The following is a 26,013-nucleotide window of genomic DNA, read 5'->3' as shown; positions in this document are numbered from 1 at the left end:
ATATATATATATATATATAAGATCATGGACCTATTACGGAAGGACATTCAACGTTATTCTTTCTTTGATCCAATGAGATCCACCGCCTTCTGATTATGTGCATCTTGATGAGAACATTCAGCTGTTTTAACAATACGACTGCTCAAGCATTTTCGGTTACTAACAAAGGAGCAGTATCCCTCTCTTGGGTTTTGTCTTCCTGATTTTGTCAAGAAGGGTGTGAACATCTGGTTTGCCATTGACAACATTGATCTCTTGGAAGACACATCCACAGGGCAAGGAACCTTTCACGGGACAGTGGTAATCAACCAACAGGCTGTAGATGGAGAGCCAGTGAATCAACCACGTGTCATACCCGAGAAACTTTCTTCGCAAGGCCTTCTAGCATTTGAGATGAATGTGCTTCCAGAGCCAGACATCAGAACTAGCCCACTGAGATTTCAGGCCTACAAGAAGAGGAACCAAAATCTCATTTCTCAAGAATTCACTCATACCTGGGCTCTTGTGTACTACCTTACAACAGATGACAACGGAGAAATCATCCGAACTGAACCTCAGCTGCATGATGAAGAAGCCCAGCGCAGTGAAGAGATGCCAAGTGATGCAGAGTCTACAAATGATGAGGAAAATGAGCCTTCTAGCAAGAAGGAGGAAGCTGGGTCTTCAAAGGACAGAGAGGAAACAAACTCTGTCGTGATCATCAAAAAGCAGGTGAAGAAATCAGATAAACTAGCAAAGAATGATGTTCTTCCAACATGGGCTGCAACTAGGTCCTTATTGTTGTCTCAATCCTCTCCTGCTAGCACGCCTACAAACACAGCGGTGGTTGCCCCATTATTCAAGACATCGCCAACTGATTATGGGACCCTCTATACTGTTCTTCGGTTATCCCAGGGAATATCTGCGACTGTTGTTGGCCCTCGCAGAAAGACATTGATAACGCTAGATCTCGATCTTTACTCCCGAGCGTTGAAGATTCAGCAGTCGGTGGGAAACGCCAACTGGATCTTAAGAGCTGGAGCTCTCCACATTGCTTTCGCTGCCTTACATGTTCTTGGCAAAACCATCGATGGTAGCGGTCTTGACACATGTGCTATCGAATGTGGTGCGTACACCTCAGCATCTTTTTGCAGGATCTTTGGTGGTAAAGCTTACAAGCGTGGCTTTGAATTCCACATTACTGCAAGCCTTGCAATCATGATGTTGCGTTTTGATGCCATACTATCGGATCTTCCCAAGGGTCCAATTCGCATCCAGTGCAATTCTCTCAAAGAAAAACTTCATGGACATGACCCGGAGATGGTGGAGATCTATGAAGAAATCCAATCCTGGTACTCAAGCAATGTCAAACCGCTTGAAGAAGCTGAAGACCTTGGCGAGTTTGCCCAGTTCTTGACCCGGTATCTTAACCAGGTGGAGAGTCTTCTACATCTCATTAGTTCATGTCGATCAGGGGACTGGGAGGGCTACTTGTCATCACTAGAAGGCCTCACCAAGTACTTTTTGCTCGTGATCTCCTGAACTATGCTCGCCTGATGCCAGTTCATCTCGCTCAAATGAATGCCCTAGAATAGGATGATCCAGAAACATGGAATGCCCTCAAGTCTGGAGACTTTGTGGTGGCAAAGTCAGAGATACCCTTTTCTCTTCTCTTCACTGATCAGGCTCTAGAGCAAGAAATCAAGAAACTAAAGGGGAATGGTGGGATGGTTGGACTCACAAGAAATGAAGCCGCTCTGGACCGACTAGTCACTACCACACCTCACCTTGCTGCTCTGGTAAATCATTACCTCAATGACTTCCCAAAAGCTACTGGAGCTTCGGTGAGGAAGGAGCATCATCAGCTCTCAGGAGACATTGCAGTGAGGTCAAAGAAGAATGCTATGAAACTACGCCACCTAATCGAGCTGCACGGCGGAGTCAATCCTTTCAAGGAGAAGACACAATTGAAGAGTCTGGTTTCATCGGCACTTGTGTCAAATGAAGCGAAAAGTGACATTCTCCACTTTGCAGAAAAGGGCCAGAAGCGCTTTGAGGAGTTTGTATCTGATCGTTTGCTTTCATCATCAACCCTCTCGGTGTGGGACAAAATGAAGAAACTGAAGCTGAAATCCTTTTCGAAATGGATGGAGAAAAGGAAAGTGCCTGTTGAAGACAAGGTCATCAAGTTGCGGGAGGAACGTAAATTGCTGGGAAGATTCCTTATCATCCAAGGCAGCCGCCCAAGCTTAGTTCCTAAACTTGCAGAAACAAAAGGTGAATATGAAATGTCAGTGGTTCCCCGTTCACTATGTGCTGTCGATGGTTCTTTGTACATCCCAACAGACAAAGCAAGTCTGATGCATGCAGTTGAAGATGCAAAGGCAGAACCTCCCGATGCTGTTAAACAGCCTGATGTCGTGGAGGATAATCATATTCAACTTCCCCACAGGTTGAAATGATGCAGGAAGAGGTTCCGGTTACCGTAGAATATGAGATAACGCAGGTTCCTTCTGGAGCAGCCCAAAAACCTAACCTCTTGCATGATCTTCCTGTCAAGGTGCTGATAATTGACGTCATGGGTGTACTTCAAGGCATGAAAAAGACACTAGCTGCCATGCAAAATATGTCAGACCTGCAGAATGCATTCAACAGGCGCATCGAAGGGATGATGGCTAGCTATGATGAAGGTCGAGTTGTGTTTGATCAATATAGGGAAGAGTCATTAAAGAACAACACTCGACAAAAGAGGGCAACTACATCAGTAGAATACGAGATACACCCAGAAATGAAGCTCACAATGTCCATCAAGGAGCTTCTATCTTCATCGTCAACCAAGAAAAAGCTGACGTGCCTGTTAGGTCAGGGGCTGCTTGATAACTTTTCACAGAACACGGACAGCCCTTTCAAGCTAGTAGTTGTGTATGATACCTTCATCAAGGGACATGATTTGGAGGAGGCGCACACACATGAAGAGGCTGATACCCTGATTCATAATCAAGTCCTTGCCTCTACTGCTAGTGGTGCCTTGCAAGAAATTACTGTCTGGTCCCCTGACACTGATGTCCTCCTTCTCTTAATTCATCTAGTATCTTGTGGAAACAATGCAGTGCCCACTTCTCTACAATTTTCTACAGGCAAGGGTACAAACGAGAAATAGATGTGCTGGAGCGGGTTCAAGTCATTGACATCAAAAATGTCAAGGCCTCCTTGGACTTCACAATTTTTCTGGTGCTGACTGGGGAGGAAGTTTGTTGGGATATCCAAGAAGACATGGATCAATGCCTACTTAAAGCTTGATGATGATGATCCTGCCATTATCTGCTTCAAAGAACTGGTGAGGGTTCCATTCCAATTGAGCTTAGCAATGGAGAGCTTCCAACACAGGTGAAGGCACTAGAGCATTTCACATGTCGTTTTTTACTGTTCATCAGGTCCAACAACCCTACCATCACTCAGATGGGAACTGTTCCGATCAAAGAACCTGGAAGGTGAGATGTTACCTCCAACTCGTGCCGCATTACTACCTCACATCCTCCGTGCTAATTACATCACGATGAGAGATAAATCATACAAGACTAACTACCCAGTGCTTCCTCCTATCGAAGAGAATAGATGGTATTCAAATAATCGAGGATGTCTTCCAGTCAAGTGTCTTGGGCTCCCTGCACCACGGGCAGTACAGTACTTGAACTCATCAAATGTGGCTGCAAAGCAGGATGCAAGGGACGGTGTAGCTGCTCCAACAACGATTTGCCCTGCACTCCTCTCTGTAAATGCTATGGTGGAGACTGTGAAAACCGGACAAGGGAGGATGCTCCAGATAGTGACAGCGATTGACTTTTACTGGAAGTCTGATGAACTTTCCTGTTGTCATGGTAACCACGAAGTAGGTGGTTACCCCTTTCCCGATTTTATTTTATGTTTTGTTTATAACTGGAAAAATGTTTCCAAATAATTCTTTGATTTAGATCAAGATTGTGTCATGTACAAGTATTTCGGACCAAAATAGCTCAACTTGTTTCTGTTATTTTTTTTTCTTCGGGGCGGGGGGGGGGGGGGGGGGGGGGACCATATCAACAAAACAAAATGCACATTTTCGTATTATTCTGCATTTGAAAAAAATATATCATATATGATTGGTCAACTTTCTGATTGACTGATGCAATTACAGTGCCTAGAAGTTGATATTTGAGAATTTTGTTATATTATCATCTGAAGGTGTTTGGCGCCATCTGGTGTTTAAGTAAGTTATTCATTTGATAGAATACTAAAATAGGGTTGATTTTTAATATTAACAGCCTAAAATAACAGTGTTAATGACATGTGATATGTTTCACAATTATTCCACTCTATAATAGTACACAATAATGCCATTTCCACTTCTTATTTCAAAATTCTAGCCCAAAAGAAAGAAGAAGGGCACATTTTTAGGAAATATTTCCCAGTTTTTCACAATTTTTCGCAAATTGCGCCCCCATAACGTCAAAGTGAAAAAGTTTTATGACACAATATCATTAAAAATGAATCCTTATATACCTCAAAAAACTTCACAGTGAAATTGGCGAAAAAATATATGAATTTAGGGTGGAAGACACCAAATTTCCCTATTGCGCTTTATATATGCAATTTTGGCGCCCAAAATGGACCCCCCAGGAAGTGAAGGAGGGGTCTGAAAATTTGAACCCCATCATTTTTGGCCAATTGGGACCCTTTTGAAGCCAAAACAGCAAAAAATTCAATTTTGGCAAAAAAATCCTACGGGATTACATACCATACCGCACTAAATATTGTGCTCCCGCGTTCCATAGCAGTCTTACAGTAGAACAAAATAATAATCTTGAAAAAATACAACGTAGAGTATGTAAGATTATTTTAGGGCCTAGTTACATTACCTATTCTAATGCATGTCAAGTATGCAATTTACCAACTCTTGAGGAGAGGAGACTAGCACTTTGTAGAAAATTCGCAAAATCTCTTTCAAATCACTCTATTTGTCAGACCTGGTTACCTAAGAAAAAAAACACTAATATCACTCTTCGCCGTATTCCCATCTATCAACAATTTCAATTCAAAACAAAAAGATTTAAAAATAGCCCACTGTCATTTCTAGTTGACATACTCAATAAAAGTTGAAGAAAAAAAAATTGTTTTATTTTGTACTTTTATCGTTATTGCAGGTGTACTAAGTGCTTGTCTCCTCCCCTCAACAGGCTGTTTAAAATGTACCCATTTTAATCTTTTTACCATGCTTGTATTGACTTTTATAGGACATTTGTAAACAATTACAGCTGTATTTCTGGAAACTTGTGCAATGTGTTTATGGATTTTAGTTACAGAATCGAAGTCTTATTTTTGATATTGCTAGTTTTTTTTACTTGTATATATTTAAAAGTGTTATCTATTGTGCTGAACATGTAAACATGAATATTCCAGCCAAGGCTGTCCTTCATGTAAAATTGTATTTGTATATGAATCATGTTTCTGCTCTAATAAAAACCATTTTTGAATTGAATTGAATTGAACATCGGCAGGGTCACTTTCGGGATAATTGGACAAACTTTATTAGTTGAATTTCGAGCAAAATTCAAAGCTATGGTGCCTATTCAATTTATATCAATGTCATTATATCATTTTGAGTCGGTTGGGGGAGGCCCGTTGCATATAGTGCTACAAAATTAATATTCAGTAGTGTTATGGCGCGGCGCATGCAGGCCCGGTTCCCTCCACTGATGCCACTTCTCTCTACCCCCTACCCCTCCCCACCCCCTCTCTCTCTCTTTAAGTCTCTCAATAGGCTTGCTCTCTCAATCATAACCATAGTTAGGAGAAACATAGCGGAATCGTTTTATATCCGCCCTTTCGCTAAGATATGAGTAAATCTATATGAGTACCCCTCTTTGGTAATCGCTTTCATTATCATGAAAATCTTGAAACCGAAATGTATAGTTTCTGTTTTCGTTCGTTAAAGAAACTGTAAATAACACGTTGCAGATTCATTCAGGATGTTGAGAAATAATCTGATTTAAGGAGGGTTATCATTTTCTATCTGATTAATGATTTTCCTCTAGGTTCCAAAACTTCAAAAGTTTTTTCTAAAGAACATGCAATGAAACGGGTTTCCCCTAAGAAAAATATCACAGTTATATATGCTACCCTAATGAGCTCGTGGCTCAAATATGCTGGGAGAGATAGCTTTAAGGAAACCTGATATTAGGGTACCATTTGTGAAACTTAGGAATATTTTTTCTCTAATATAGTGAGGCCCCTCCGCCCCTCCAAAAATCATGAAAGAAAAAAATAATTTAGCTTACTACTAGTAGTACGGTACTTTGCCAATAGCTGGCGCTGTACCCTAATTAATTAACAAATTCAGCAGCTAGGCGAAAGGCATGTCGGCCGAAAATTCAACCAAACCAGCCGGGAAAAACAAGGTTTCTGGCCTAGCAACGGCATACCTTGTCCTATACAATGTAGTTCTGTGTGCAGGGTAATGTATGAAATTCATTCATCTTTATTTGCATATGAATTGAGTATATTCCATTGATTTTGAACTGCAAACATGATGAGGTTTGGATTTGTGACTGTCTTGAAATATGCCAGTGCTGTAGTCTATGTGCGTTATTGTATGGTACGAGATCGGGACCGGGCCCGTCTGCTCGCACTGCGTGTGACTGAATGAATGAATGCCGGTGAGCTGGCTGGCTGTATGGATTAGTGCCTTGGAATGTGGTATCGTGGCCCCTGGGCCTGCATGGGCGGAGTACGTGCTTGATTAGGATTTTAAAAAAAATGCTTCTTAACTATCTGAGGAGTCATTCTGCTTTATTAAAGTCCAGGCAAAATATCAAACAAAATCATGAAAATAGAACATGCGGTCTACTTTATTGCCTGGCAATCTTGCCACTCAGATCCTATTCCGATCCTAGACTGAATTACTCTGATCCCTACTGCATGGCTGCCACTGTACTGCCCTGCCCTGCAAATCTCATCTCTAAAAAGTTAGACCTACAGGCCCTAGTCTAGGCCTATAGTATCTTCCTCGTGCCAATAAACGAGGTGCCCATTTATCCTTTCTTTTTGGCATGTTAATCCAGACATAGACCTATAAGTGCATGAGTACAACATATTTGCATCACATTAGGTAAAGAAATCTACCACCTGACTGCATGCCTGGTTACTCAGTCAGGAAACCAGGCATGCAAGTCGGACAGACATCAAACAAAAGCTTCAAAGTCATTTCATTGCACTAACATTCAGCTTGTCAGTTGTTACACCATCTCAGAATTGAACCCTATACTGCGTTCTTATCTGTAGCAAAGAATGCATCTTTGTAGGAGGAGGGAGCTTGATAGATCTATATTAAATTTATGAATGAATGATGATGATGAGACATAATGCCATGGCTTATTGCTGAAGTAGATCTATAATTAATTTCAATCTAAATGATAACCTTATTTGTACAAACATTAAAGTTTAATCTGGCAAGTATCCTCTTTTCCCAAAACATTGTGTCAACACCACAGATTAATATTAATCTCCTGAAAAATTCATGTTTAACATGTATGCTCGTCTAAGAAACATCTACCCAGAGAAGTCTTTGGGTAGTAGCTTATTTTATAAGAGCTGTCAAGTGTTAGTCATGAAACAGTGATTATGAACTTGTATTTATCTATTCAAGGGGGTTTCATGAGAACTAGTTACATCGAGAACTAAAGTCACATTAAACAAAGGAAAAACTCAGAATACAAGACTAGATCCTCGATGTAAGCTACTTTCTTTAAAATTGACTTCGACTGAGCTTTAGCCCAGTGTTGGTTGAAATTTTATTAGACTGTGGACCATGCAGAGTGTCTGAAAAAAATAAGACACCCTGTCTTTAATAATTACCACAAGTTCTTGTTTTTTTCCTGATGAAAAATTGAGAATTATCTTTAAGAAGAAGGATCAATCTCCTTTGGAATTTGACACTGCATATTACTCGTTGTATAGGTCAATGAAAGTATATTTCACTTTTGAACTAACATTTGACTGCTGTTATTTATGCAGTTTCTACCCTTCCAAATCTTTCCCTGGACCGGGGAGAGGGAAGTTTATCCAATTAAAGTAAATCTATTATTTGTTCTTATTGTTGTATAATAGATGGCTGTCTGTGGGTGCTATGGGAGTGCGTCACTATCTCCAGGAAGGTACCAATGTGGGTCTCTACGATGCCATTGAACTGCCCCTCAAGGCCTTTCAGACAGCTGCCATTCTTGAAGTAAGTACAATGACTTTTTTTAGTTAGGCCTAAACAAAAAAATGTTGTATTGCCCTTTGCAACCAGCCCAAAAATTTTGAAATCTATGGTCGGCTTTTAAAAATAGTTTTTCTTTCTTTTGTTTATTAGAAGAAAAAAATACCAGCCCAAAGAGGGACAAAAAAAAGAGAAAGATTTCTGACAGACCGACCCATGTTTTGGCACCTAAAGGGGAATACAACATTGTTTTTTTGTAGGCCTTATGATAAATTTTATGAAAAATGAAATGATCTCAGTTCTGTGTATAGGATATTCTTTTCACTTTATTGAACACAGAAAGTACCAGAACAACAGGGGATCCGTAGGGGGTCTCCCAAACACCTTGGAAATGGCCTAAGGAAAGTAAAATCATTCTCTTGGACGATTTACAACTAGGAAATGAATTAATGTTGCAAATATTTTGTCATTTATGAGATGAAGGAAGGATGATTAGTGACTTTCTTTATACTCATCATATCTGGAGAAGAACCTCTGGAAGAAGCTTGATGTGTCAACAACAAAAAGACACCTGCATCCATATAGTCTTATTACATCTTACCCTTTTGTTCAGTGAAGTGATGAGAAAATCCTTTACACAGAAGTGATAGAGCTGTCAATCTGCATTAACTTGTGATTTCCTGTTTCAAATTCTGAATTAGAAAATGTCTTTGATTAATCTATGAACCTTATCATGCCACTTTTGCTTTCATGCTCTCCCTTTAAATGGATTGAAGCCCTTGAAACCTGAAAGCTTGTCTGCCAGCATTAACTTGATGATCGACACAAGATGATAGTGCTATATTGAGGGGTCAGTGACACAAAGACGTAATTCCATTTTGGCCATTTTGAGAAAAAGTGGATTATGTGTCACTGAGCGCTTGGGCCTTAGGGAGTTAAGTCTATGTTTCACTAGCCATTGACTTCTATGGGTTGTTGGGTGGAGTTAAGTCTTTGTGTTTCTTGGAAAGCTCACATTTTTTTGAACATTTTGATATCAAATACTAATTTTGGCAAAATATGGAGTTACGTCTTTGCGTCACTGAACCCTTGATATGTTTGTTTCTCTTCTGCCTGCAGGTTGTCCATTGCATGATCGGAATCGTGCCATCCTCGGCGGTTCTGACTGCATTTCAGGTGACGTCCCGTCTGGTCCTTCTGTGGCCTGTCACCCATAGTGTAATAGAGGTAAGATACATGTGCTCTCGGTAAAGTGTTTTTAACAGTTCTACGTCACCTGCTCCAGGGACAATTGCTCTTTGGTTTAATAGTTCTCTACTCTATCTAGATTCCTAAACCTAACCTGTACCCCAATCGCAACCCTAACCTTAACATTGATAAAATATAGCCTTGAGCAGATGTCCTTGAAGTAAAAGTTGGGTCACTGCTTTTAAGTAGTATGATCATTGTTCACTGAGAACCAAAAGGGTCCTCTCAGAAATAATTTTCAAGTTTAATGTCTTCATGTGTGAAAGACTATCTTATCTCACCATACCCTGGGCAGCTTGATATATATGGGATGGCAATTATCAAATGCCAAGAAAATGATTCGGGCTCAATGGTATTATGACAATAAATAGTATATTTATAGAATCCGTCAAATTTACACTGGATGTCAAAATTTAATTTGGCTGATGCCAAAAAGTAAAATAAAAGAAGTTGATCATTAATTTCAAAGGTAAGACATCTGTATATATATATATATATATGCTCCAGGACAGCAGCTGAAGTGTATTTTTGATTTACTATACTTTACTTTGCGAGAAACACTCTGGCCAACCTAGTGTCAGTGGGCCAGGCCTTTTTCTTCTCGCTATATCAAATCCAGCAATCTGGATAGGTTTTCTTTGATTCAAGTAGATATTGTGCTTGATAAAAATGTGCATTTTGTTGTGAATCAGGGAAACCTACATTAACTAACTCTTTATGTTCTGTCTGAGGTAGGATTGATATTTCATACAGTTAACTGTGCCAAAGTCGAAAGTCGCACAAGTCAAATTTTCTCGAAATCAAATCATTTTTTTAAAAACTATATTTTGCAGTCCCAACAGATTCAACTTATGCAGGGTTTGTATAAATTTGTCTTCTGAGTTTACAAAGAAAACAGGTTGCCTTCTAATATCAGCACACATCAAACACTGTAGATTTGATTAAAAATAGGAATATTTGTTTGTCATAATCATTCACACTGCCTAACCGATTACAAACTAAAAGATGAATCGGTTATTCAGAGTGATGCCATTTTTGTTCATTCTGTATTTAGCATTCTGGGGGGCGTTTCAAGAAACCTTTTCTCAATGACAAATGACAAAAATCAGTGACAAATCTGCTGATAACCAATCAGAAGCAAGGATTTCAGTAGCTTATAACAAAAACTATCATTTGTCACTGATGACAAGTTTTGTGAAATGCCCCCCTGATCTTTGGATTTTCTCTTTGCTACAGGTTCAGAATGAGAAGAGCATTATTCTGTATCTGACGGCCTGGACCATCACCGAAGTGATTCGCTATGCATTCTATGTTTTTGCCCTGCTCAACCGTCTACCATACGTATTAATGTGGCTACGATACACCCTCTTCATTGTCCTTTACCCCATCGGCGTAACTGTGAGTATATTCATTAAAGGGATTGGGTAACTTTGTCTCAGATTCTAAAAGAAATCCTGGATTTAGCTCATGGTGCAATCATAATTATAAACCTTTAGATCATACATGTATCACATGACTTTTACAAGCCAATTGCCTGTCCGATTATCAAGATATCTATGATTGGAATTAGAAATTTCAGAATTTGTTTTCCTAAAGGTTTCTTAAAAACACTAGTCTATTGGGGAAATGAGTATAGTAAAAGCGATCACTCCTCCTCCTCCTCTTTAAGGCAACTGAATATGTACATGTCATGTGCAATTCTTTTAATTTTTCACATTGTTATTTAATAGGCAGAATTGCAATCAGGATTCTCCTGTTTGATATGGTTACCAAGTGTGTTTCACTGGTAAGAACCATGATTAGAGCTTATGGCTATTACGTTTATACTTCTACCTACCATTTTTTATTGTGTATTGTAGGGTGAGCTATGGACCATCTACCTTGCATTGCCGTACGTGAAGAGCACCGGACTGTATTCACTAGAGCTGCCAAACGACTACAACATTTCCTTTGATTATTACAGCGTCCTTATCTTCCTCATGATTCTCTATATTCCAAGTAAGTAGAAATGAACAAAATATTATTTCCCACTTAAAGATACTATGTCCCTTTTGCAGCCAATATCAACTTCTGTAGAACTTTGCAGGAATTATGAATATGTAATGTATGTCCTATCTGTGAAATTTAAACGTTAGCAGTGTCCTCATATTCAAATTATGCAAGGAAACCCGTTTATTTGCTAGACTTCTCTATCAGACACTATTGAGTGATTGACTGGCTTTTTTTCTTCTTTGGTAGTAACATACATAAAATGAGCTGTAAAGGGTACATGAGCATTTGTCTACATCAATAACCCACTTTTTGTAATGGCCAAAATTAAACTGATTGAATCTTTGTGCGGCATAAAACGTACAACTATTCGGTACAATGGTCTGAAAATCAGACTATAACTTACTGAATTGGTAGCACTTCAGTCGATTTGACAACTAATAGTCGTTATTTTCCCACTTAACGACATTTTCAAGCCCCACCCCCCCTTTTTTTAGGGAAGTTCTAAATTAGTATTATCTTTCAAATGCCTTTGGAATTTAATCTTTTCATTTGTTTGGCCTGCAAATGGGACATAGTACCTTTAATGTTACTGCTTCATAATATAACTGTCATGTTTTTCTGTTTTCCTTTCCTCTGATTCTCATATCTTTACACCTGACCCTAACAAGTAATCTTAAATATGAACACAGCACATGTGAACATCTATTCTCTCTTCCTTCACCCCATTTCTCTCGCAGTATTCCCAAGGCTGTATTCACACATGCTGAGACAGAGGAAGAAATTGATTGGAGGAGGCGCCCCAGGAACGAAGAGAGATTAACCCCACCGTAATCTTAAGTAGTTTTCTAGATTTCTAAAATTCCTTTGATTCAGATTAGGGTTTGGTTTGTCAGTGCTAGAATTCTGTGAATGACTTCCGGTCTGGAACCAATGTAATGACAGCTGCAGACCTGGGGGTGTTTCACAAATATCCTAAGTTGAACTTATCTCAAACTTGGACTTAATCAATTATGGAAAGCAGTTTGCATCTTTGAAAACATTTTGTAAAAGTGTTTTTAAAAGGCATGAAACGTTGATTCAAATCATTCATATTTTCTCTCATCTAGGAGATTTTATGTTCTTAATAATAATAATAATAATGAACGTTATTTGTATAGCGCATATCACTGACACAAAGAAAGTCCCTATGCGCTTAGAAAAGAAGGAAAAGGACGGAATAGAAATGAACATTTATGTCTGATACATGAAAATAATTAATTACAAACAACAATAATGATACACAATTCTGGCTTACATGTAATAGATTGTACATTCAGGTAAAACAAATACAAATACAAATTTAAACATGAAAAAACATGAAAATTAAATGAATGATGGGGAATTTATGAAAAGTCTAAAATATTTAAATTTTTGTCGAGTCAGGGATTCAAAACTTGATCAGCGCACTGATCCTTTTTCTGATGAAATTCCATCTCACCTATGGCTTCAAGCTATGTCTTGGGAATGAGGCATTGTAAATCCATGTTTATCGCGAGGGCTCTGATGCCCCAAGGTAGTTTTGAACCTGGGATATCCTGTACGTGTGACCACTGCCCAAACCACTGAGCCATCACAAAGACATTTGTCTTCGTGATGGTCGCATAAATTGATCACTGCATACAGTGATGTCACAGATTGTTAGCTGAAACTTTTGTTTTGGACGTACGTAGTCACCATAATTGTATGTTTGGCACACCTTTTCTGTAGACTGCACACACAATGAATCATAGCACAAAGCACTTGTTTTTATATTCCATATTCAGCTGCTTGAAATCTTTGAATGATGCCAAGAAATTTGTAAGTACAGGTTGGTGAAAGTCATGTGAAGGATAGCTAATTTGCCACATATAAACTTTGATCTTTGACCTCTGGAAGATAATTTATATCATGTTTATATCAGTGTGATCTTGCCAGAATAAAATTATTTGTTTAGCGAGGCATGTTACAAAAGGGATGCTGCAAAGTATTTTGTGGTATATGAGCTTTCATATATCATTCCTGTGATTTTAATAGTACTTGTAAACTCAAGTGTAAGTGATGTTAACTGGCTATTAGTTTCAAATATTTCTTTCTCATAAGAATAAGACTTTAAATCTGTCATTTAATATCCCTATTGCAATGTATTGTGTAAAGTCCAATACAAGAGTGCATTTAATACCAAGTGAGATCTAAACTTCACAAAACTATTATTTGTCATTCATGCGAGGATTAAAAAAAAAACACCCCATAAATTAATAATGTAACAACTCAAGCCTTGAGAAGTCCAGAATACAAAGAAAGAACTGAAGATTCCCTTTTACAATTTGCCTCTGTACCTTTGCCTTAGTGTGTGATATGGTTACCGTAATTGAGTTGTTACCATATTGTTCTTAACTTGTGTTTAATGGATTAAAAGTTCCTCTTATATTTGATTTTAATTGTCCTGAAAAATACATGTTACAGTTTATCGGGAAAGTTTGAAATCAGTTTAATTATATATCATATTAATCAAGCTTGCTGTTGCATTACAATTTTTTTTCTTTGATAAATTTATATTGTTTTTTATTTTATTTTAAGGGAGGTTGGGGAGTTTAAAGGTAAAGTTATTGTAAGACCCGAATATTCAAATTCTAAATATGAAATTGATGATGGGATGTAGATCGTGGATTTAACTATGAGAAACATTTCATTTTTTGTTGTATGAAGGAATCTGTCAACCGTAAAATTTTTACAGGGTTCACATGTTATTACACCATTTATAGTCTATTGACCCCTCTTAGCTTTTGATTTTAAAGGTATTTATATTTTCATTTGTGGAATATCTAATCAGGTTATGTTCATTGTTTTCTGTACCTATACAAAGTGCTTATTTGACAGAGGAGAAAGGAGAAAGGAAATGTAACTATATCCTAATTAATATATAATTTATTTGTCCTAATAGTATTCATACAAATTGCCAGGCTATATCATAAGTAGGAAGGCATTGTTGATTTTAAAAGCAGGAATTTAAAGAGTTGCATTTTTGTTCTGAATCAATCACAAGTTCTCCAATCAAACTAAAAAAAACTTCCCTTTTTTCTCTGGAGGGAGGGGGGCACACATGTAGGTGCCCTTGGAAAAATCATCCAGGTTTTAGGTTCACCAATATCCCATTGGAACATGTGTTAACTAAATGAATGTTTCAATGAGTTGCTGGAGAACTTGTACTTATGACAGTTTTGTAAAAACGCTGCCCTTGATACGTCACTAATCAACATGCCTACTTGAACAGGAATGTTCTGGAGTATTTCAACACATTACATAACTTGTCTACCGGTACTTTTTCTTGTCAGTGTTTGAATGTTCACCGTTTCAGTCTGGTACGTTTCGATCCGGTTTGATTCTGAAGTGACAGGTTATAGTTGTATTTTCAGAGAGGATCTAGCCATTAATACTACTTGGAATATTGAAGTGAGTGTATTCTATTCAGTTATATTAATCATACGGTTTTGAAATGTAGATTTGTCTCGTACAAAGAGAGTAAGTTTTGACACACATGTTCCTCAAGCCTAGTTAACATAAATTTTACTTGAGTTTGCGATTTAAATTCCTGGAAAAAAAAGGAAAAATTTTGATCTGGTGAATTACCATCCAGTTCCTTTTAGGAAACAACTTTTTATGAGATTTGCCCAACCAAACATTACTGGCTCTAATACTAATCATGAAACTTCACAATTTGGACATTATTATAGAGAGTACACAGCAGTAAATAAATTATTCCAATAATCCTACAAAGTGCGATGATCTGTTTTTAAGCATCACACCTATGAAATCCATTTGAGATTTTAAAAAACCTATCCGGTATTTGAACTTGGAAGGGAGTTTGTTATTTCAAATGAATGTACCTACTGGTATGCAGTAAGAAAGGAAATGAAATGACTGTTCTATGTACTATAAAGTTAAATGATAATTTAAATTTTTTGCCCAACGAAAATCATGGATTGAAATGACTTTGAAATGTGTGGTTGCAAAACCAAAATAAAGTACTTGTTTTTAATCGAAGTGATGAGTTTCATGACTGTTTCTTGTATTTTTCTTATTCACACTCAAGAGAAAATCCATTGAATGCTTCACCAAGAGCTTAATGTTGTCAGAATGCCCTTTTCTGCACACATGTTAAAATGCTTTCGGCTTGGTCATAACAAACAAAATGAGAGGCTATTTCTAGGAAACGTGTGCTTCTGTTTACCTCATATCATACCAACAGTTCGTCAATCAAACAAAGTTTCTATTCTCTAATATCACATCAACAATAAAGAGTCACAATCCACAATATTTGGTTTCTACAGTTTTATTTTCAGCACAAAACCACTGCTTTATTGATAGTCTGACCAGGGTCTACCATACCATACATAATAATATAGCACTTTTTCTTTCAATATTTACCATTATAACTAAAATACATCTATATCAATCTACACATCCATGTCTCACAACCACCACTTGGTCTCCACATTAAAGATATTTATATTTACAAATATATCACCTATAGATACATGAATAGTCTATACAGCTAATTTTCACACAAACCACTAAACATTTAGAAGAAATGTTTTAAATAGTGTGGCTTTGTTTTATAAAACCTGTGCTCTATACTTTGTAAAGCTTTGAAGGGCATCGTGAAATAACCGAGCACAAGCCATCTGAAATTTGGCAATATACAAGACGGCTGGAATCCCTGCATATTCAGGTTATTTTTGTTAGGGTAGTCCCACCAATAGCAGATTATGTTGTACATGAAGAAATATCAATAATTCTTGTAGTAATAATGAATACTGTTTACATATAATAGATTTATGTCATCATACAACTGATTAATGTATAGCCTCTCAAGAGCGGAAAGGGTAAAACCTTGTTTGCACATCACATGGTAAATGGCCTCAAATCAGGCGAGGCAAAATTTCTAGTGGGGCTAATTTCTGATGACAAAAAGCTTAAAGAGAAGGTTGAGTTCTGGGAAGAAGTAAAAAATAATTTGTGAGCGTTATCATTGTTATTATGCAAGGGTGGAAGAACATCAGATTAAACATGTTCCCTGAAAAGCATGGCTCTTCGAAGGCCTTCATATTCTAAATATGACATGAAACATCGTAAAAATCGGGGGGGGGGGGGGGGTAGGTTTTTTCGCCATGTGCTTGTGTAGTCCCATATACATAATTTTGTGTACAGTGCTTGTAACTTTGCCAAGATTTGGCCAAATTTCTTATCATTTTGATGATTCCAGAACCTTGCAATACACACGAATACTTATATACTAGATGATCAACCTTTTCTGATAGATTCCACACCGTTTCTTTCACAATGCAATCACATGACCAGAACTCAACTTTATCTTTAAAGCACTTCCCAATCCTTTTCTTATGACACACAGATATAAATGTGAGTAGATGTTCAGGGCAACTACATTTTTGGGTAACCTACTTGCCTTTAATTACCACTTTAATACAATGCTTTATGTTTTGCGGCATCAGATTTTGAGGCTTTTTATCACGTCTTGTGTAAACAAGGTTTTAAACATTCAAATATTGCACCATCTTGTATCCAAAACCCTCAATCCAATTCACAACTCTATGAGTAAGTTGGATACATATGTTTTGAATCTCGAATTAATATTTCAATCAAACATACACAGTATTTATTTGAAAGATTTCAATTTATGTATCTGTCTGAAGGTTGACGCTCATCTTCTATTCAAAACAGAAATGAATACATACTTATGCAAATACCCATCTACGTTTGAATACATATCCCCAATCCAATGTTGGCAAACATTTGAAATAATCACAACAGTTATTATTTAATTCCAATAAGCTTGTTGTTGAGTATGTATATATATATATTTTTTTTTTCTTCAACAAATTCACACTTGATGATTTGATTTTTTCCTATTTTGAAATAATTTAGCACAGCAAACCAACTTGGCAAAAACAAATTCTGACAATTTCAGTTAAAATTGCACAATCAAGTACCACAAACATAGTAACAATCATCTTAAAACTATATATTATCAAATTAAATTTCTGAATTCAAACTATGTTACCTGAAAAACCATGAAGAAAGAGATAAAGGGATCTCCTCAAATCATTTGAAGAAAAAAAAAACGCTTTTGATAATCAAGATATGAAATATTTAATGAACAAAATGTCATTTTACTGATAAAATAAAATTGATAAATCTAAATTAAAATAGTGGTGGTTATAATTTAAAATAAAAATGATTTCTAAGAGACAGTGTGAATAATGTATAATTTGCAGATTAAAAAGTTACAAATAATGCCTTCATTAATCACATGAATTGAAATTTGAGAAAATAAAACCCTGTTTTGAAATCTCTAATGATGAAAATCAAAACTATAAATTAAGTTTTATTTAAAGCGTATCTGCCATAGTTTACAGGAGGGATTAGACTGCCCTGCAAGGTCACTGGACAGGTGGTTACCTCATCAACTCAGCTCTCAGTTAACATAAGAAAAAGAGGATCATGGGGGACCAATGGTCACGATTAGGCATGGTTTGTTATATAGAGGGCGCAAGTAGCTACAAGTAATGTAGTGGGCCTTTAAATTACATCCCCTGAATGACATAAGTATACAATACAATTGTTTTTTTTTTCTTATGTATAGCTGGGGAATAAGATTTTAATAAGACTTTTGTCTTCTAACCGATTCACCAGCACTTCATGATAACTTTTGGTTGTTAATGTTTATTTTCTATTTGCTACTGTAATTCGATATGTTTTTGTATATTTGACATCCTCAATTTCTATGAATGTGTAAAATAAAAGAGCTGGACATTCCTATCACATGTTACAAATAAATTACAATAATAAACACATTTTCACGATTGCAGAATACAAATTCTATTTCGTAATATACAGCTCAACTTGGAGGGAATAATAATACACTATATATTTCAACAGCCAGATTAAGTACTTGTATTTTTAAAACACACTGAAGGCATGTAATATTCAATATCCACAATTTTATATGCCGAGAAAAAGGATGCTAATTCTGTTTAGTGTAGTCAATCATTGTGACAAACAAATCGAAAGATTTTAGTTCTCACAGTGACTTCATACAAATAAATTGAATATCACACAAGGAATAGATGCATGGGTATCATTCCTAATTTTCTATCATTTTCTAGGGTACAGATATTTTCATGTTTCTCAAAAAGGCTGTCATCATATCTGAAATGACAAATTTTATAATCGGACAATGAAAATGCAAACGCAAATTGACAACCAATTCACAAAGCATACCGGTATGTGGAAAACTCCAGAAATTACACAAAATTTAAGCTTTTATGAATATACTCAAGATTCCCTCGGATGTTCTCATGTTACAATATCTAGTAAAGTGCTGTCCAAAGTACATCATTAGATCGCAACATCTTATCTTTAAGATTGGACCATCACAGATACTGGGGGACAATCCAGTCCAATTAGACATCTTTGTTTGCATCTTATGTGTATACTTAGTTAAGCACACTTTACATTGAACAAACCAGGTAGATACTACATAAAGCAAACCTATGTACTCTTTAGATATTCAGGGACATGTCATCTACTGTTAAAAACCAGGAAAACAATGGAATGAACGAGGAAAAGAAACAAATCTTGAAACTTGATGTTTAAAAAGAGAAAGATTACTTAAGATTTCACACAGAATACCACAGTACTACTGGGATTATCTTCATATAATTGTAAACATACATGTATACCTATGTATATTTATAGAATAGATTAGTTTATAATTTGACGAGAGCAAAAAGGGCGTTAAATAGCATTATCGCCCTTCTGGCTCTCGGCAGATAAATACATGAAAGACTAAAAGACAAGTTTTAGAAAAGCAAATAAACACAGCAAACTCATACTTTCATTCACAGACTTCACAGCACACAAAAAAAGATGAACTTCCATTAAAATACATCCACACTGATTTACTTCTCACTTTTCTACTTATATTGGCAGTGTTATCTGGATGTCTGATATTTAAACATTTCTTTTTAATTATCATTAGTGCACCTAAATAGATACTAAAATGAAATTCAAAATGGTGATGGACTAAAAAATTCCTCTGTGATAACTATAACGGTAATAATAACAATATTTGATGTTTATATAGCACACATATCTACTTTGGAAGGTACTCAAATGACTTTAATATTACCACCATTCTAGCTTTGCTACAAATATGGGTTCTCATAGCATTCAAGGAATCCAAATATCTAGTAAACTGCTAAAGGGGTCATTTACATGACAGAAAATCTAGAAATTTTAGGGGTGGTATTCTCGAAAGCGGACCAACTTTAGTCCATGGTTTAATCCACCGACTAAGTATGGAATGCCAAGTGTCCATATGAATATATTTTTGAATAATTTGATGTGTCCCTAAATTACCATGATAACATAATTATATCATAGTTACATTGTCATTTATTTATTATGTTATTACATTTTGTTTTAATTTAGTGAAAGATTAAATTATTCAAAAACATATTCATATGGACACTTGGCATTCAATACTTAGTCGGTGGATTAAACCATGGACTAAAGTAAGTCCGCTTTGCAAGAATACCACCCGTGGCTATAGATGGCAGTTCTCCTGAAAGTATCCAATTTGGCCATCCCTGAATACAATCATTTCGAAATACATCAAAACAATCTACAACAACATAAATTATCCAGTACTTGTGCTCAAAATAAATAGATAACAATTAGTACATGGCAAGAGTACAATATATCAACAAGAATACATTTGAACAAGAAACGGAATACAACATTTCTTTTGCTAAAAATATATAATTACTAACTATAACTACTTGAACACTCTCAGTGCCAGCAGAAATGCAATTGGTAGTGCATTGTGCGTGCCTCTGACTTTACTAGAGTTAATTAGGCTTCGATTAAAACTTGAATAGTCGTGGTGCAGAAGGAGAATCATTATCACTTTTAAAGCCACCTAATTGTCCCCGTACACCCAGGCTAGGCCAATGTGCTATCAAATATACCATTATAAATGACTACATTTGGGTGGGGTCACATCAATAGGCTAGTAACAGCTAAAAAGCTAAACAATCGCATCATACCTGCACTAATACATATCACACTTCTCATATACCTCTGACACTAATCGATGCCCTGCACACGGTCTTGACCGCAAGCTCATTTATTGACGTACTCGTAGTCTTCCAAGTTCGTCTGGTTCATCATGGACTGGTGGTAACGCCCTCTGGAGGCGAAGTCCTCGTTATCCTCCGTCAGCTGCTCCGTGGTCATCTTGGGAGCAAAGTTCTGGGACGGTACGACCATGTGCTCTGTGGTGGGGGATGACCGTCTAGCAAAATGGGGACGAAAAAAAGATGGTTGTGATGGAGGTTTTAAGCAGAATTTAGTACAAATCGATGGCTATTCATTTTATATACCCTCCTTACAGGCCTATCTGCCCTAGCGAGGATTGTCTGTATCTAAACAACCACTACTTTTCTTATTTCACTCGAGTGGTCTTTTACATGTAGGCTCTTTCCTTTGATATAGATGTACGTCCTTCCGTATATGTGTTCAGGACATGCATTTTTACATCGTTCCTTCCCTCTCCTCCCCGTAAAAAAGGAAGAAGAAAGAAGAAACTAGAGGAGAATAACTGCCTTCACAGAAACTTTATGACAAGCAATACTACTCCACCAATTCAAAATCTATGCAGGTTAATCCCTACTCAGATTGTACCATTTTATGCAATTAAAAAAAACCTATCTTAAACTTGTAGCTATTGCTATAGTTATCAGTCACATGAGACAGTTTATGGAATATATATTAAAAGAATAGATTTGGTTTAATAAACGCTGTACCTCCCAGACGGTGAGACCACTTCTCCCATATTCTTGATGCACTCTATGCTCCTTACTTAGCATATACATTGTACCAACCAAACTACTCTTTTTTTACTACCAAGAATCTCCCTCACACTTTTACACATCGCAGCAAAATCATTTGGTTCAGCTAAACCTGCATGCATTTCGGATCAATTGTATTAAAGGTAAAGACCAGTTTTGGTCATGCGATTGCATTGTGAAAGAAACGTTGCGGAATCGATCAGAAAAGGTTAATCATCTAGCATATAAGTATTGGTGTGTACTGCAAGGTTCTGGAATCATCAAAATGATAAGAAATTTGGCCCAGTGTTCGTAAAGTTACAAGCACTGTACTGTACAGAAAGATGTATATGGGACTATATGCACACGTGCACGACACATGCGTTTATCTCGCACAGACCATGTAGATAAACTAATTTACCAAATATATCAATTAGTAGGCGGCTTCCCGGCAAAATTGTTATCATCATGTATTAGTCAAATGATTGGTAATAAGAGCTTCCATTTCATTTTTTTGAATTGGGGCGTTTCCAATACTGGTCTTTACCTTTAAAAGCAATGTATCGCTGAGGAAATTTTTGTTTTTACATATTTTTGGCCAAAATTTTTAAACATATTTTTTTGACCAAAAAAAGGACAATCGATATGAATATGCAAAAATCTATAATATTAAAAGGTCAAATTTCAGATATAGGGAAATGAATGTACGTCCTTCTAACACTTTTGGGGCTGAGCGCACATCATAACAATATATATTGAAAGGACAATTGCAAGAACACATTTGCATTGAATCTACTATACAGGGAGACCATACAGTATGCTATTTGGCAACCCCCTGCCATTATCATTAGTGAGTAACGGTATGTATATGACCCCTTGTATGTATGTGTAGATTCAGTGATGTTATGAACTTTTTATAACAATGACAATGACAATTTGTTTTTGATCACATATAAGATTTTAATTTGTCCAATACCTAATAATCAGTTAAAGCTTTACAACATATAAAATAGTGTTAAATTGACTGATATACATAATCTTTAGGAATATGTACACTGTATAGTTTAGGAATACTTGAGAAATGTAAATATATTTTGAAACAACAATATAATAAATAATAAATACCTTCTCACGAATTGCACAGTATTCGTATTGATAATTTCAGTTAAAAGCAGATAAATCTACAGGGCATTCTCAATATGCCCCTGGAGAAAATGTTTCATTGATGATAACAGTAAAAAAGGCAACTATATTGAATATTGCAGCTCTCATATACAAATAAATCAAATAAATTGATCCTATGGTTATGGTTATATCGTAACACTTTATGAGAGTCTATTCTATTCTTAAATTGAACCTTTGTAAAACAGCTAAAAGGGTCATTGCACATTTTCTGCTTGTCTATGAGTGGAATTTGAACTAAATTGTGATAGGATTACATATGGAATTTTAAAGACATAAATACTTTCTAAATTCTAATTTATAATATGAATATCAATAATGAAAATGCATGGAATTTTAAGCATTCTAGCCCATGGAAAAGCTACATCGTAATGTGACGTCACTACTAAGGTAGGAGCCAAAAGAAATTTTCTTTTGATTGTACAGTGTACATTTGATAATGTTTTACATGACAATTACAGCTTCAGTCAGAAAGAATTTATAATTTTAAATTCCATCTATATCGATGATATTCCAAATCCAGTCGTATTGAAGTCGTAAGATTCTTGGTGGTGTTTACATAAACAAAGTACAATCATATAATTACGCACTGCCATCATGAAGCCATATTTCTGTCGTAATACGGATAAGGCAGCAATAAAGAAACTTGAGAGCAGCTTGATGGTAGGTTGGGTGATGAGCCCATTTATTTGTTGATCATCATCATCGCATAAAGAAAACCCTGCAAATCAATCAGATGTGCCAAACATAAATACAAGACAAGTATAGATTCTTATCAACATATATCTGATTCATAGTATACAACAATGTGGGCGAGATAAACAGACAGTAAATTATCACGCTGTTGGTTTACATTACATAAACTGTGGCATTAATGTATTCTACATCAATGATAATATAATAATTAAGACAATATCATTGTCTTTAATTAACACATATTATATGAAAGTACATATTCAAAATGCATTAATAAACAACATTATACCAATTAAACAATGTGTGTATTAAATCATATCCTACCCAAGGTCTCTGAAGCAACAAGCCGGAGCAGCTCCCGGCTCCCAAAAGACAACACATGCAGTCCCAGCTAGACCACACTATTAAAGACAGCTCCCAGCAAACCTCGCTAGCATGTCATCTATAACAAATCGTTAAAACATCCTTATAGTATACTAATAACACATTACATAAAGTAACTCATCAATTAAATTATCATACAAAGATTCCATGGGCGCCGCCATCTTTATCACAATATTAATACCATTCGCCCTCAACGGCGAAATCATTACAATCAATTATTCACGCACTAAATACAGGTAGGCGTTAACCACTAACCATTTAAATGACAATTTATCTAAACATCATATAGAATAAATGTAATAACATTTATTTAAACAATCAATGTAATTTGATTAACTGGATACCATATCCCTATGAAGACATACTATTCTGAGTAACGAAAGTTGTCAAGTACAAAATCAAATACATTCCTCTTCCAAAATAATCCTTATTTTCCTCTCCTGAAGAACATAAAAACATTTCATAGACATGTATCAAAGCTTACAATCTTTACTATCAAAGTGACATTTAAAGAAAACAACTTACTTCGTTCAAAGGTGTAAAATGTAACAAGGGCGTTGCACACTAATAGACAGCCCGACACACGCACCACCTCCTTCGCCCGTGGCAAGATGCAATGTGTGCCTACGTATCTGCTATGTCAGGCAGATTCCCGCGCCCACATATAAAGACCTATCACAATTCTATAAACAAAATATCCTTCCTCTTTTTGCTATTCTTGTACAAACACCTTTTGAATAAAGTAAAATTAAGTTATTACACATTATATGCAATCTTATTCCTTTTTTACATAGACTCACAATATAACAATTCTTCCTCAAGATACCAAAACAAACTTATAAATCGAGGAACTACATTTCATTCACCGTATTTTTAAACGGCAGTTTTATGCAAATTATACAAAGTCATTTGCATAAGAAAAACACGTATAAATCCAATTTCCTACATTTTCCCCGCTTGGGAATCTTTTGCCCACAAAAGAATAAAATGAATTACAGGTAAATTTCAAATTCATCTCTGTTTACAAACATACTTGTATATGATATACATTATTATAAATTGTTTTACATATGTTATACACATACCAGTTTTGTTTATATATACATGTAGTTTACATTCCAAAACACTCTTAATACAATTTGTTGCACTCAGATGACCTGGAAATAATCTGTAATCCAACATTAATACCTGTATGCAAACATCTGATAAAACGATATTCTTTTTTATGCATTTACACATACAAATTTAAATGCCAATAGAATAAGCATACATATGCAAAGTATCATCAAAACAGTAATTTTCTTCTCTTCTTCTCACATATATATACCCGAAAGTTGACATTCGTTGTTTCAATACTCCATATTCATCAACTCCACAAAATACATAAGGTATTGAATTTGAACACAAACATTTCAGCAAATAGGAAATAGGAAATAGGAAAGGGTAGAATATATATAAACAGGTCCAAGCTCTTCCCCGCTTGTTTCAGGATACACACTTCCAACTCACAACAATGCGCTACCTTATCGACGATCTGGGTAGTTGGTGAGGATTACTGTGCGTTCCCTTTGATGATCTACTTGATCGCCTTGGATTAGGTATTTCCTGATTGACAGTTACTTGTGAATCTTCTATTTCAGTTTGACCATCGTATATCCATTGAAAGTCATTCTGATCATCCTCATCACTACTGTCATCATCTTCATCACTACTTGAGTCACTTTCTTTGACATCGTTCTCATGATAGTTGTCAATATCGTCTCTGCCATCATCTGGTAGTACTTCATCTAGTTCATTTACTTCTGCTCGAGGATCCAAAATCAACCTTCTACGATTCACCCATTTAGGTGATCCTCCCATGGTAGGTCGTATCTTGAAGAGATCATTCTCATCATTCTTCTCGACAATAACGTAAGGTATCTCATAGAATTTGTCTTCTAGCTTGTGTCTCTCAGTGAAAGCATTTCTCTTCAGGAGCACTCTATCACCAACTTCCAATGCAGGATTAGTGACGTGATCATCTTGCGCTCTTGCTGCCTTATCAGCTGCTTCACTCAGTCTATCTGAAACAATCTGGTAGGCCCTGTCGATCAAGTCTGCTTGTGTCTGGACATAGTCTTGTTCCCATTCATTGGACACATGGTTCAAAAGTTGATCAATGGGTAGGGTCGGCTTCCTAGCAAACATCAAAAAGTAAGGTGAGACCCTGGTTACCTTATGAGGGGTGGTATTGTAGATGTAGACAATATGCTGCAAAAGTTCTGGCCATCGACGTCGTTCCCCTGGTTCTAGAGATCGAATCAGCCCACACAACGTCTTGTTAAAACGCTCGCACTGACCATTACCAGCAGGGTGGTACGCTGTAGT

The 26,013-nt window shown here is 36.4% G+C and overlaps 1 protein-coding gene and 1 long non-coding RNA gene across 4 annotated transcripts; one reads left to right on the top strand and one right to left on the bottom strand.

Moving 5' to 3' along the window:
• The first annotated feature begins 6,331 nt into the window (after positions 1-6,331).
• On the top strand, positions 6,332-15,514 carry LOC592170 (very-long-chain (3R)-3-hydroxyacyl-CoA dehydratase 2). 3 transcript variants are annotated; one of them, XM_791706.5, is made up of 6 exons: positions 6,332-6,469; positions 8,122-8,239; positions 9,335-9,442; positions 10,700-10,861; positions 11,323-11,461; positions 12,193-15,514. In XM_791706.5, exons 1-6 carry the CDS (start codon positions 6,372-6,374, stop codon positions 12,273-12,275), a joined length of 708 nt encoding a protein of 235 aa, XP_796799.1. In that variant the 5' UTR covers positions 6,332-6,371; the 3' UTR covers positions 12,276-15,514. The 3 variants fall into 3 exon arrangements, with proteins under 3 accessions (XP_796799.1, XP_011662024.2, XP_030830039.1); XM_011663722.2 differs by lacking the exon at positions 6,332-6,469 and adding an exon at positions 6,567-6,671; XM_030974179.1 differs by lacking the exon at positions 6,332-6,469 and adding an exon at positions 6,651-6,742.
• A 7,709-nt stretch (positions 15,515-23,223) lies between these two features.
• Positions 23,224-25,362, bottom strand: LOC115920058. Its single transcript, XR_004062151.1, has 2 exons — positions 24,172-25,362; positions 23,224-23,704 (listed from the first exon to the last, which is right to left on the bottom strand). It is a non-coding gene; the product is annotated as an uncharacterized LOC115920058 (long non-coding RNA).
• Positions 25,363-26,013: the final 651 nt, after the last annotated feature.

The sequence above is a fragment of the Strongylocentrotus purpuratus genome, unplaced genomic scaffold (genome assembly GCF_000002235.5).
Source record: "Strongylocentrotus purpuratus isolate Spur 01 unplaced genomic scaffold, Spur_5.0 spur5_scaffold_7, whole genome shotgun sequence".
NCBI lineage: Eukaryota > Metazoa > Echinodermata > Echinoidea > Camarodonta > Strongylocentrotidae > Strongylocentrotus > Strongylocentrotus purpuratus.
The sequence above is the reverse complement of the archived record's forward strand: the minus strand, read 5'-3'. Positions and strand labels throughout refer to the sequence as shown.

What these genes read in the sequence shown, in the direction of transcription:
- LOC592170 (XM_791706.5), top strand. Translation starts at nt 6,372, where the DNA reads ATGTCGGCCGAAAATTCAACCAAACCAGCCGGGAAAAACAAGGTTTCT. An exon ending in TCACCCATAGTGTAATAGAG is followed by an intron (nt 9,443 to 10,699) that starts GTAAGATACATG and finishes TCTTTGCTACAG; the next exon opens with GTTCAGAATGAGAAGAGCAT. An exon ending in CATGATTCTCTATATTCCAA is followed by an intron (nt 11,462 to 12,192) that starts GTAAGTAGAAAT and finishes TTTCTCTCGCAG; the next exon opens with TATTCCCAAGGCTGTATTCA.